Raw genomic sequence first — 13,173 nt, forward strand, 5'->3', positions numbered from 1 at the left:
GGCCAGCCAGGTGCCCGCGCGAGCGTCTCCCCCGCCGCCTGGCCGCCGCCGTCCGCACTCGGGACGGCCGCTCCCCCGCGGGTGTGAGTGGCCCGGAACCCGGGCGAAGGCGCAGCCGGCAGAGAGCCCGGGCCCCGGCCGTTCCCAAACCCGTGCCCACGCCCGCAGAGCGGACCCAGCGAACAGCAGGTGTCACCCTTCTGCTTGCAAAGCCCCGGCGCCTCCAGGTGCCTCGCGCCCTCCGCCAACGTGCGGCTGGGAGCCGTGGCCGCGCGCACCTGCGCGGCGCCCGCGGGGCGGGGGTCGCCGCGTCCCCGCGCGCCCCCGGCGGGGGCGAGGGGCGGGGCGGGCGGGGCCCCGGGCGGCAGGTGCCGGCGGGAGCCCGCGGGCTGCCGGAGGTCGACGCTCGGCGGCGCGCGGAGGTGAGGAGGGCGGCCGGCGCTTGCAAGTCCCTCCCCTTCCCCCGGCCGTTTCCCGGGGCGCCGCCCGGGCTCGGGGCGGCGGCGCTCGCAGCATGGCCCGGGGCCCGGCGCACCTGCAGTTCCGCGTGCAGCTGCGCTTCGTGACCGAGGAGCAGCTCTTCGGGGCGGGGCCGCTGTCGCCCCCCAGCCCGAAGTGCCTGCGGCTGGAGGTGCACCCGGCGGGGGAGGAGGCGGACGCGACGGTGACCGACGGTGAAGTACCCAGTCCCGCTCGGAAGTTGGGGCCGGGCGCGCGCGAGCGCGGCGTGCGGGCGGCGGGGGCGGCCGCGCGTCCGCGGGGGGTGCGCGGCGCGGGCGAGTGCGGGGTGCGCCCCGCGGCTCCCCGTGTAGGGGGGGGGACGTGCCGGGCGGCTTCCGCCCACCCGGCCCGGCCCGCGTAGCGTCTTTAGTGCGCTCAGAGAACTTGGACGCCGTGGGCAGCCGGGCCCTGAGAACTTGGCCGTAACTTAGAGGTGTCCGGAGCGAGGTCCCGAGGAGAGAGGCGCGCGACGCACCCACCCAGGAGCAGATCGGGACGGGAAACCCTGTCTCCTTTCTTCCAGGCCTGCTGGGCTCTCCTTCCCTCCCCGGCGGCGGGCCGCCCTCCAGCCGCACCTGCAGCCTGGTGCTGGCCGGGTTCTGACGCGCCGGGAGGGCTGTGCGGGGGGTGCACCGGTCCGGGGCGGCTGTCGCGGCCGGTGTGGGCTCTCTACTAGGTGTCTCCTTTTAGGTTCAAAAAGCGACCTCTCCCACGACGTGCTCGTTTTCCAGTCCCTAGGTTCCTGGAGCTGTGGGCTGGCGAATGCTTCTGATCTTTCTAGGGTCCTGGACCTTTTTGAGCATCTGAGGAAACCCATAGAGCCTGGCCCCACAAAATGTGCATAGGGAGCACCAAACTTTGCATAGAGATATGAAGGGGTAAGAAACAGCTCCACGGCGCGGCTCATATTAAACACCCCATCCTAGTAAGGGTGGGGAGCAGAGCCCCAGACAGCTGCAGGCCTCCAAAGACTCCTGGGGCTTCTTTCTTCCGACCCTAACTTCTAAGATTCTGAGTACAGTTGAAAATGCTCTGCTGTTGTGATGTGGTTCCGTTGATAAGAATTCCCACAAGTTCAAATAATTCTCAGGTCCAGACGTGCTCGTCTGGGACAAAGCGAATCCAAATTCACTGCCACACCTCCAAGGCCTTAGAACAGACTCAGGCACACAGTAGGCATTCGATAAATGCTTGTTGTGGTAGAAAAGAAAACCATCCGATGTGTTTTCTCCCTTTACTCTGGGCTGGAAGGGAGAAGTCTGGGTCTTTAAAAAATAAGTATTAAATACTGTTTGACTGGTGTCTTAGTTTGAGTCTTGGCCTGGGATCAGAAGCCTTACTCAGCAACTCCTAGATTGCAGGAGGGAAAAGGAAGTAGCTTTCAGTGTTTTCCCTGGGAATTTTCAAACGCAAGGTGCCAGAAAAGTGTTCAGTTTGTCAGTGATGGTATTTTTTTTTTTCATGTTGTTGGTTTTTCCTTTTGAGAGAGAGCATGAGAGAGCCCAGGGGAGAGGCAGAGAGAGAGAGAGAGAGAGAGAGAGAGAGAGAGAGAGAATGAATCCTAAGCAGTTTCCATAGTCACCGTGGAGCCCCAATGGGGGGCTCCAGCTCACCAACCTTGAGATCATGACCTGAGCAGAAATCAAGAGTTGGACGCTTAACTGACCGAGCCACCCAGGCACCCCAGTAATGGTAATTTTATTTAATCCGTAGGCACACACATGGAGAAACAAAGGACCAGGTTTGAGATTTACACATTACTCAGTGTCCTATGAATTCCTTTCCCACAGATATGTGTTCAGAGAAGAAATATTGGAGGTTCGAGGTCATTGAACTCGTAGACTCCCCAACAAGTAACCCAGTGCCTGGCCTATAAGGACGAAGTTCCTTTACACAGAAGAATATGTTTTCCCTTAAAGCCGTAAATAGAGTCTAGAGGTGACCTCTGTGGTAGGGATTAGACCAGACTCATGGAAATAGAAGGAATAATTAAAGCTGAGGCAGGCAGGCAGTCGTTGTGTGAATTTTTGAAAATTCCTTGGGAAAGATTCACTAACAAGGAAGCAGAGAACTCACGCTCTTAACAGCTTGAGTCCTAAAATGCAGTTGTTAAAGCTAGCTACTCTTTTTATGGAGAGTTTCTGGAGAGAAACTATTCTGGAGTTGTTTTTTTAGTAGCTCGTCTTACTGTATGGCCAACTAGACCACTGTGGGTGATGGCCAGGCAGAGCAGGTTGAGAAACAGATTCTAGTATACTCTTAGAAGAAATATGGTGTTGTATTCAAATATCGGACCTTGAGTAGCAGAAGTCCGAATGGCGAGGCTTTCTCCCCGGGTGAAGTTTTTGGGATGGGTGCAAAGTCTTTAATGGATTTGAAGAATGGGTCTAAGCAATGTATCCTTAGAAAATGATACAGTTTCTTAGCTCACGTTTGGAATTAGTTATTAAACAAGGAGGCTCTGGAGTAACTGTGCCTGGATTCAAATCCCGGTGATGTCTTTTACTAGCTGTGCTGAACTTAGGAGATGATTCACCCTATGTAAGCGTCAGTTTCTTCATCTGTAAAGTAAGAATGGTCACACGCGTGTTACATCATTAAATAAAATAACACATATACCACGTATAATGCATGGCATGTATTAAGAGCTCAGTAAGTGTTTACCATTATTATTAATATTTATATTCTGCCCCCCCCCCAAATAATAGTTTCCTTGGCTGTTCTGAGGGATAGCCAGGCTGTATTTTTGTGAAGATGTTCCAAAGGAAACTCCATTAAGTCTAGTCGATAATAACTAGGAAAAACTGAACAATCTTTTAGAGTCCCAGTCTCAATAGCTTGTCATGTAAAAAAAAAAAAAAAAAAAAAAAAAGGAACAGGACAAGACAAACCAGTTTATTCTAATTTCAGGCCCTCCAAAACTGACAAATGATTTTATGAAGGGAACACACCAGGGGGTCCAGCACTCCAGCTTATGAAGTCTGAGAAGACAATCATTTATTCCTTTTTTTCTCGAACATATTTTTTTGAGTCCCTCTTTCTACCGCGAGCCTTCCCAAGAGCATGCCCGGTTCATCCTTTTCTCCCCAGAGCCTTCCACAGTACCTGGTACCCACAAGGCATCAATAAGTGTTTGTTGAGTGAATTGGGGATCTAAATCAAGAATTTATTTTAGTGTTTATTTATTTTTGAGGCAGAGAGAGACAATGCGAGCGGGGGAGGGGCAGAGAGAGAGGGAGACACAGAATCTGAAGCAGGCTCCAGGCCCTGAGCTGGCAGTACAGACCCCACAGTGGGCTTGAACTCACGAGCTGTGAGATCATGACCTGAGCCAGAGGTGGACACCCAACTGACAGAGCCACCCAGGTGCCCCTTAAATCAAGAATTTTTAAATTTTGTGGGGTGCCTGGGTGGCTCTGTTGGTTAAGCATCCGACTTTGGCTCGGGTCATGATCTCGTGGTCCGTGAGTTCGAGCCCCACGTGGGGCTCTGTGCTGACCGCTCGGAGCCTGGGGCGTGCTTCGGATTCTGTGTCTCCCTCTCTCTCTCTGTCCCTCCCCCTGCTCACTCTCTTCTCTCTCAAAAATAAATAAACACTAAAAAAAATTTTAAAACAAAATACAGTGTATTGATAGGAAATTTGAAATGTAGTGAGGTCAACGAATCTGGAGATGGTTGCCCCTGGAAGGTTAGTTCCTCAGGGTTCCCAAGAGAAAGAAACATGCCACACCATGGTGGTGAGCACGTGGAGAAGCAGTAGGTGGGTCAGGGGGCAGGGGGAGTAAGGGGAATTGTGGGTAAGAGCCTTCACTGTGGTTTCTGTGGGGGAAGAATGGGGGAGGCGGGGTAAGCAGGCTGAGGGTGGCTGCTTTGAATAATTTCAGCAGGCTGGGGGTGTAGGGTCTCTCCCGAGTTGCCGGGCACCTGGCCCTGGGCTGATTATCGTTGATGGTGGCCTGGAGTTGGAGTGTGAGAGCCCGCTATAGGGAGTGTTGGGGGTGTGGGCTCTGGATTGACCGGCTTGTGCTTGAAAAGTGTGTTTGCAGTGAGTTGTTGACTGTCTCCAGGAATTGGCTCATCTAGGAGGGGCGGTCTCCCTGGGGTCCCCAAGGTCCCAAATGTCAAAGCATCAGTATACAGGAATAAAAGACAGAGTTGGGGCACCTGGGTGGCTCAGTCCGTTGGGCATCCGACTTCGACTTGGGTCATTATCTCGCAGATCATGAGTTCAAGCGCCACATCTGGCTCTCTGCTCCCAGCGCGGAGCCCACTTTGAATCCTCTGTCTCCCCCTCTGCCCTGCCCTGCTTGCGGATACTCTTTCTCTGTCTAAAATAAATTAAAAAAAAAAAAAAAAAAGAAAGAGTTAATACAAGGGAGAATCAGAACATACTGGAATCGGTTAGTATATAGGGTGGGGGTGGCCGCACAGAGGAAGGGGCTGTGGTTAAGGTCTTGAGTTCAGGTGATGGGGGAAGAATATTATCTTCATCCCTCAAATATGTTAAGGAACTGGAAAATGGAGAGGAACCACACAGTGGGTGGGGGATGGGCCTGCCTTCTCTCTATCCCTTCCCCAAGGTACGTTTCCTGATTGGGGGGGGGGGGGGCGGAGGACAAAGGAATTTAAGATGTGGGACTGTGTCACACAAAGGTTAATGGTAGACCAGGTCTCCAGGAGAGGAGACAGACGCTTTCTTCCTTGTTTGGTTTAGAGCTGTCTTTTAATTAATCTGGAAGAGTTAGGAAGATACATGAATAAGCCTCATAGGTAATCAAGTATAAAAAAGCAGTGATTTTCTTGTCTCCGAGGTATTTTAAAAGGACGCTACGTATCTTGTTCCCTTGCGGTTGCTCATCTCATTAGAGGGGGAAGAAAAAGAACAGAGGAAAAGTCAGGGAAAAACATCCTTTGTATCACATGGGAGTATTAATCTCCCTTCATTAAATTCTGTGGTAGCAAGTGAGTAAGTTGGAGCCTATGACCAGGATCCTGAAGTCGGTCACCTACAAACGATAGAGGCATTCATTATTTTTCATTCAACAAACATTTATCGAACACGTGTTCTGCGCGAATCACCGGCTGAACAGTAAATGAGCTGGAGAAAGACCCATTTGTATGGAGCTAATATTTTAATTGGGGGAAGACAACAGCCGATGACAGAGCGAGGCAATTGCAGAGCGAGAGAAATGTTTTGAACCCAATGGGAAAGAAAAAGAAAAGAGACAAAGGAAGGGAGGGAGGCCAGTTCAAAGAGTGGTCGGGGAAGGTCTCTCTGAGGAAGGAACATTTGATGTGAGGCAGCAAGAATGAAAGCAGCCAGCTAAGCCAAGAACCGGAGGCTGAGCACCCCGGGCAGAAGAAATGGCAGGTGGCACGGCCCCGAGGCTGGAAGGAGCTGTGTTTGCGGCCGGGTGGAGAGGGACGGGGAGCGATGTGAGTGGAAGTGCTGCAGTTATTCTTAAGAGTATAACGAGCCATCTCAGACCCAGTGGCTTAAAATCGCTATTTGATCACGTTTCCAGATTCTGTGGGTTAAGGGACCAGGCAGGGTTGGGCTGGGTGAGGCTTTTGCTCCTTGTGGCATCGACCGAGGCTGCCCTCTGGGACTCAGCTGGCGGCCAGCCTGGTCTGGGGGGATGCGAGAAAGCTTCCTTTACCTGGGCTGGTATCTGGGCTGGTGTGACGGTTAAGGTTTTGTGCCAGTTTGGGTGGGCTGCGGGCCCAGATATTTGGTCAGATATTACCTGGATGTTTAGGTGAGGGTGTTTTTGGATGAGACTAACATTTAAATTGGCGACTTGGAGTAAAGCAGGTTGCGCTCCCCTCCCCCGCCCCCCCCCCCGAATGTGGGTGGGCCTCGTCCAATCAGTTGAAGGCCTTAACAGGACAAAGCCTGATCTTCCCCGAGCAAGAAGGAATTCTGCCAGCAGATGGTCTTTGGACTTGAACAGCAGCACTGGCTCTTCCCCGGGTACTCACTCTGCCAGCCTACCCTGTGGATTTTAGATTTGCCCGATGTACCCACATACCCTATGGATACTGTTTCTCCAGAGAACCCTCATAAAATGGAGAGGATTCGGAGATTAGGACAGTCAGTGGGGAGCCTGCGTGTGGCTTGGCTCCCTCCCACATGAGCTCCTCCCACCACGGGCTTCTTCCATGGAGACGCATGGCTCCAAGAGAGAGTTTTCCCACAGACTAAGCAGCAGCCGCATTACTCTTGGTGACACGCACCTGGAAATCAGTACGACATCCCCTGTGTCGTACCATATTGATCACCGCAGGGATAAGGCTGCCCAGGTTCGAGGAGAGAGCGTGTAGACCCCACTTCTTTATGGCCAGAGTGGCACGGGATTATGTGTGTAAACTGTGTTAGGGCGAGCCTGAGTGGCTCTTGATTTCCGCTCAGGTCGTGATCTCATGGTTCATGAGATCGAGCCCCACATTGGGGCTGACAGTGCAGAGCCTGCTTGGGATTCTCTCTCTCTCTCTCTCTCTCTCTCTCTCTCTCTGTCTCTTTCTGTCCTCCCCTCCCCCCCCACTCATTTTCTCTCTCTCTCTCTCTCTCTCTCTCTCTCTCTCTTTCAGAAATAAAAATACAACTTTAAAACTGCCAGTTAGACCAACCAGGTCATATAGGATGTAACTCACTCACTCACTCACTCACTCACTCACTCACTCACTCACTCATGGGATTTGGGGCACGAAAACCTCCCTCTCCATCGCAATTACTGAAAAAGCTGGTTAGAGAGCATGAATTTTGATAGGTGCCACAGTGGACTCCCTAACTCTTCTCTCTTGAATTGAATTTGCTCCTCCTCACCTCCCCCTGCAAAAACAAACAAACAAACACACAAAACCCCTGTAAGCCTACCACTTGGTGAGCAGCCCAGAAAACACCGTCTCAGCTGGTCATGAAGCAGGTGGGAGGGGGCTGGGATGGGTGGGCTCCCGTCCTTCTCCTGAAGGCATTGGAGAACCCTGAGGGGACAGGGGGTGCAGCGAGGCTAGAATCGCCACTGGGGAGCACCATTTCTGAGTGAGGCATGGGTAGCGCGTGTGCTGGGGAAGTTCTTTGTTGTGAGAGACATCACAGAGAGGTTAGCGTCCCTGGCCCCTTGGTGGTAGGTGCCAGCCACCCCCCCCCACCATTGTACCTGTTTCTGTGACAGTGAAGAAGAAGTTCATGTGTGCCGGCCGAATGCCCTTCACGTGGGCGCAGGAGGAAGGAAAAGTGCAGAACTCTGGCCCCTGCTCACGCCCCGATAATCACAAACTCAAATACTCTGAACTTCTCCATCTAGACCACCAGAGAAACGCAGCGTGTACCTTTGGCATGGTAGTCCCTCTCCCCAACAGTAGACCCCTCCTGTTCACAGTCCGGTCCGACCGTGGTACCATTTAATCACGGCAACTATTCAGACATTGTGGTTGGACCAAGGGGTTGTTAAAGGAATAGGAATCCTGCCGAGTAACTTCTTTCTTTTCTTGCTGTTTTACCAACAGCAACACTTGCATGATTTCGTTTTAGTTTTCCCAGGCAGATATTTAATACAACTAAATGGGGACGCCCAGCTAGACCTGGTTTGGGGCTCCAGCCCTGTGGGCTGTTCGTCAGTGAAGAGAAAGCATTGCTTTCCTCTGTGAGGCAGTAGGGGTATCTCGAATGGAGGCAAAATATAAAACCATCCAAAGCCCTTGTGTGTTTGAGTCTAACGTCACTGAAGGGAAAATGAATGAAAAGACTCCTTTTCCTGGCGGAATACGGACTCTTTATGATTCCTTTCTTCCTCCACTTTGAATAATTGTACTGAGTTGTGGTCTGTATTGAGTACCCATGAATAAACCAGTTTAAAAACAGGCACTCCACGGATTAAGACTTAGAGTCCGTGCCACATGGAAGAGAAAACAGACATGGGCATCTTGTGAGTCAACGGACAGCACAGCCGTCCCTTAATTTGACGAGTTAGTACTTGAAACGAAGAGGTTTATCTAGGCAAGAAGTTCTCCTCCCAGGATCATCCCCCCCAGATAAACCCCTAGTGCTTGGGAGACCTCCCCACAACCCTCAATTCTCTCTCCCCTGCAGCTGGGTTTTCACAGTGAAGATTTGCAGATAAAAGCTGAGGGGGTTAGATTTTCCCAGCATTTAATCCTTGAATGTTTCACTCGGAGGAATGACTTTGCATTCTTGAGCAAGGTCTTTTTTTTCTGGGTCTGAGAGATTGCTGGGTATCCTTAATCACTCTCCAATTGTATTTACCTCCATTCAGCTAAGCTACTCCTTCGTGGTAGGTGCTAGACATGTTATGTCTAGACTCACTGTGAGCTGGAGGGAAAAATAATATTGACCTGATTTTATTGGTTCATTCTGTCCCAGGTGTATCGTCCTCAAAACCTGACTCTGTCCCCTTTCCGTGATACTGTCTTGTGTTTAATCACCCAGTCTTTAGCCTGGGGCGAGGTGGGACTTCTAGCCACAAACCCAAAGTCGGATTAGGCCACGGAATTAGAAAACACTGTTTGCTCATGGTTTGCAGCAACTAGATTTATCAGTGAGTTTAGAAACCCGAGTAAGAGAGTCGCGTGGCTGATGATACGCCTCTTGGCATATTTCAGGCAGAATTAAGGTTTTCTAAACTCTGGACCAGTCATCTAAATAGAATTGTGCGACCTTCCTTTGTTAATTGCTTCTCACCATTTTAACCCCTGTGTTATAAGAAGGGTGGCGAGGTGGTTGGATTAACCAGATCAGATTTCCCCATGTTTTAGCTTCATGACCTTGGGTTTAGTGAACCTACCAGAAGCTTACTTTGTTTTCTCTTGTAGAAGCTGAGATCATTTTTACCTCATAAGGTTAGTGGGGGGGGGGGGGGGGGGGAGAAACAGAATAATGAAATGTGAAAGACAATACAGTGACTTCCATTTATTTTTGAAGGAAGTAGGGTCAAAACGATCCAATAAAAATAACGCAGAGATGCTCAGCAAGCAGTCGTAAAGCAAAGTTACCACCTCTCTGGGGCGTACTTAACGTTCTAGAACCATTTGCAAAGCGGTTTCTGTGGGATTCTGTCCATGGTGGACTTCGCACAGGACTCTTCGGGAAAAATATATTTTGTGATTCTAGCCACTTTCACCCTGTGGCTCTCTGTCACACCAGTCTGTCTCTCTACTGAGGGATCATTTCTCGGGGCCTTTTTAGGTACCGTTCCATCTGCCTACAATGCTTTTCCTATTCCACATCTCCACTCCAGCCTTTTTGTGTATTTGGTTCCTTCTCGTTCTTTACGTCAAAGCCTGGAAATCCTTTTTGGAGAAAGGACCTCTCATGGCCCGCCGTGCCCACCGCCATTTGTCTAAGCCCTCTGCTTTCGTGGCGATGATCACAACTTGGAATGAGAAGTGAAAGAATTTTATGACCTACTGTTGGTTAAAATCGAAGTTGGAAACGCAGGCCGCAGGTTGCAAGAGGATTTAATGAGAAACCTTGAGAGGCAAGGAAGAGGTTGACCCAAATGCTTCTGCGAGCGTGAGCGACAAGGTTGAAGTGTGTTTTCCAATTAGGAGCCATGAAGGCCTGGAGAATGGTGAGTACTAGCCGGGTCAGGAGAAAGCTCTGTCTCGGTCAGAGCTATGCACATTCTGAATCTTGTCATCGTGAAACTGAGTTCCTGGTCAGTGTCTTTACTAAGAAGGGCAAAAAGGTCTCCAGTCGTATTTCGTTTTTAACCGTGGAAAGGCCATGGTTATCTGCTGGGAAATCGAAGTCAACCTTGAGGCGATTAAGACTGCTGAAAAGCTTGTTTAACATGTTTGTTGTGGGAAATTGTATTTACTTACTATATGTTTATGTTAGAAAATTGCATTCTTTAGCGTGTTTGTTGTGGAAAATTGAGTTTATTCGCCTTGTTGTGTTGTACGCAGCAGCACCATGATGAATAGCTTACTAACTTCCTTCACTAACTCTAGCTGTACCTGTGAGAGGAATTCGTTTCATTTATTGATTCGTGCAGTTCATATTTATTGCATACCCACCATGAGCCAGACACCGTTCAGGGCAAATAGCAGTGTATCAGTTATCTATTGCCGGGTAACAAATAACTAGAGACTTAGTGGCTTAACACGACACACATTGATTGCCTCCTCATTTCTGTGGTCAGGAGTCTGGGCAAGGCTTTGGAGTCCTCTGCGTAGGGTCTCAGAACCTGCAGTCAGTGCTCTGGCCAGTGCTGAGATTTCAATACAAAAACTTGACCGGGGAGGGATCCTCTTGTGTGGTTGTTGGCTGAGTCCAGTTCTTTAAGCGCTTTTCACTGTAGGCCTTGGCTTCTTACTGCCCATTTGCTGGAGGTTACCTCCAGTTCAGTGGTACATGGGCCTACACAGTGTGGCCCTATGTCCTCAACGCCAGCAAGAGAGGAAGGGGTCTGATAACAAGATGGAAGTCTCGGTCAAATGTAACTTAATCATGGAAGCCACGCCCGTGACCTTCGCCATCGTCTGTTGGTTAGTCCCTAGGCCAGTCCACACTTGACGAGAGGGGATTACATGATGGCACGATCATGCCCTCCCAGGAGGCAGGGATCGTTGAGGGCCATCTTGGAGTCTGCCCTGCCATGTGGAATGAACAAAAAGAGGTCACCACTTTCACAGAGCATGCATTCTAGTACCATCTGGAAAGGATCAGGGACTTTGTGCTGGACTTCCTGCAGTCTTGGCTGAGAAAACCATAGTTGGAGTTCTAACATGAGTTGGTAAACATCACGTAAAGAATCCTTCTTCTTTAAATTAGTTATCAAGTACAGTCCTGCCCTGAATCTCCCAGGGAGTCTGCAGCTAAATTGCAGAACAAAAGAAGGTATCTAAAAGTATACAACATCTCCTAGCAGAGTTGCACTGATCGATAGAGCCAAAAATCAGCTCCACTGTGCCTCTGGCTTCTAGGTCCTTTGCTCTGCTTTGGAGAGCTGGACGGAAGAGGCCCCTGTCTAGGACCAAGACAAATTCCGTGGTGGTAACTCATGCTTAGTTTTTAGTCAGGGTTACTTCATCATGACCTCATTGCTTTTTGTGGAGGGCTTAGCTAGCTATTCTTCTTTGTGGGGAAGAGATGCATTGAAGGTAAGTTTGTGCTTAGGTTCAGACACTGAAGCATTTTCAGGTTGCTCACAGGACACAGTGCGACGTTGTTTCAAACGTGAGAAATTACAGTGGCCGTTGTATGGAGTGAACAAGGAGGCCGGTGCAGTATGGGAAAGGAGAAATGGATAAGGAAGGGAGGAAGGAGGGAAGAGAAGAAAGGAGGAAGAGGAAGGGAGAAAGGAAGAAGGGAGGAAGGGAGGAGGGCAGAAGGGAGGGAGGGAGAAAGGGAGGAAGGATAGAAGGAAGGGAGGTAGGGAGAAAGGGCGGGAGGAGGGGAGGAGGGCAGAAGGGAGGGAAGGACAAAGGGAGGAAGAGGGAGGAAGGAAGGAAGGAAAGAAGCTAAGCCCTCACTGTGTATTTATTGCATCTTAGGTGATAAACGAGGGGTACACTCTACGGATCTCGCTGTTTTCTGTGGCTGTCACGTTGTAGGACTTAAAGTCATAATCTAAAACCTGTTTTACAAACCTTGACATTTACCCAGTCATGGGTTTAGAATTCATATTTTATTTTATTTTATTTTATTTTATTTTATTTTATTTTATTTTATTTTATTTTTTTAATGTTTATTTTAGTTTTGAGAGCGAGAAAGAAGAATGTGAGCAGGGGAGGGGCAGAGAGAGAGAGGGAGACACAGAATCCGAAGCAGGCTCCAGGCTCTGAGCTGTCAGCACAGAGCCTAATGCAGGGCTTGAACCCGCGAATCATGAAATCATGACCTGAGCCCAAGTCAGGCGCTTAGACGGCTGAGCCACCCAGGTGGCCCTAGAATTTGTATTTTAAAAGACTTGGAGATAGACTCTTGACAGGCTTGAGAGAGCAGCTCTGCCTTGGATCGCAGGTATCAGAAAATCCGAGATGAATGAAAATCCATAAGTCGGAACAGGGAAGAGAAAGGTGGGTCTGAATGGTGTTCACTGCTCTTCACCCACCCGCGTGCGGCTAACGGCTGCCCAGATCCCAAGGTGAGTATTGCAGGTTAATGTGAGATGCTACGTGCAGAATAAGAGCATGTTCGGGAAAGCCTCCGACGTTCAGAGGAAAGGACAGACCTGAGATGTAAGCCCAGGCGCTGGGCTGGAGTCTCAGCCCTCGTAGTACTTCTCTGTGCTTGGAGAACAAATGCTCTGTCATCGCTTCATGCATTTCCGTTGGATGAAGCTTCTTTTTTCCTTCCAGGGACGCTTTTTCCCGATTTCGTATTTTTTCTTCCTCCGAGAATTGTTTCTTTTAATCTACAGATTCTACAGATGACAAACCCCTCAGGGTATGAATGCTGTTTCCTTAGGTTTTTAGAATATCAGATCAGAAGAGCACAGAACATGTCAGCTATAGGCAATGAATATTAATTTCCTAATCCATAGAATAATAACAGCTTTAGAAGAGCCTGTGGTTCAGAGACGTGGAATCAACGTATAGGCTCAGCCAGCTCCTGCATATAAAAGAGCCAGGCTGGAGATCAGTCCCCCACTGTCCACCTCAGCTCTCTCTCCTGGTCTCCTGGCAGAATATTTAGAATGTGCTTTC

At 50.0% G+C, this 13,173-nt stretch overlaps 1 protein-coding gene across 7 annotated transcripts in view; it reads left to right on the top strand.

Annotated features, from left to right (window-relative positions):
- Nucleotides 1–446: 446 nt before the first annotated feature.
- The window catches only part of LOC101100603 (histone-arginine methyltransferase CARM1-like), a 294,777-nt gene continuing 282,050 nt past the window's right edge, over nucleotides 447–13,173 (top strand). For 3 of the 7 annotated variants that reach the window (XM_045043483.1, XM_045043484.1, XR_006589076.1), the window contains exon 1: nucleotides 449–674. In XM_045043483.1, the coding sequence (XP_044899418.1) occupies nucleotides 515–674 (160 nt within the window). In that variant the 5' untranslated portion in view covers nucleotides 449–514. Of the gene's footprint in view, nucleotides 675–13,173 lie in introns of all 7 variants that reach the window. The other 4 variants (XM_045043485.1, XM_045043486.1, XM_045043482.1 and 1 more) reach the window with 3 other exon arrangements.

The sequence above is a fragment of the Felis catus genome, chromosome D4 (assembly GCF_018350175.1).
Source record: "Felis catus isolate Fca126 chromosome D4, F.catus_Fca126_mat1.0, whole genome shotgun sequence".
NCBI lineage: Eukaryota > Metazoa > Chordata > Mammalia > Carnivora > Felidae > Felis > Felis catus.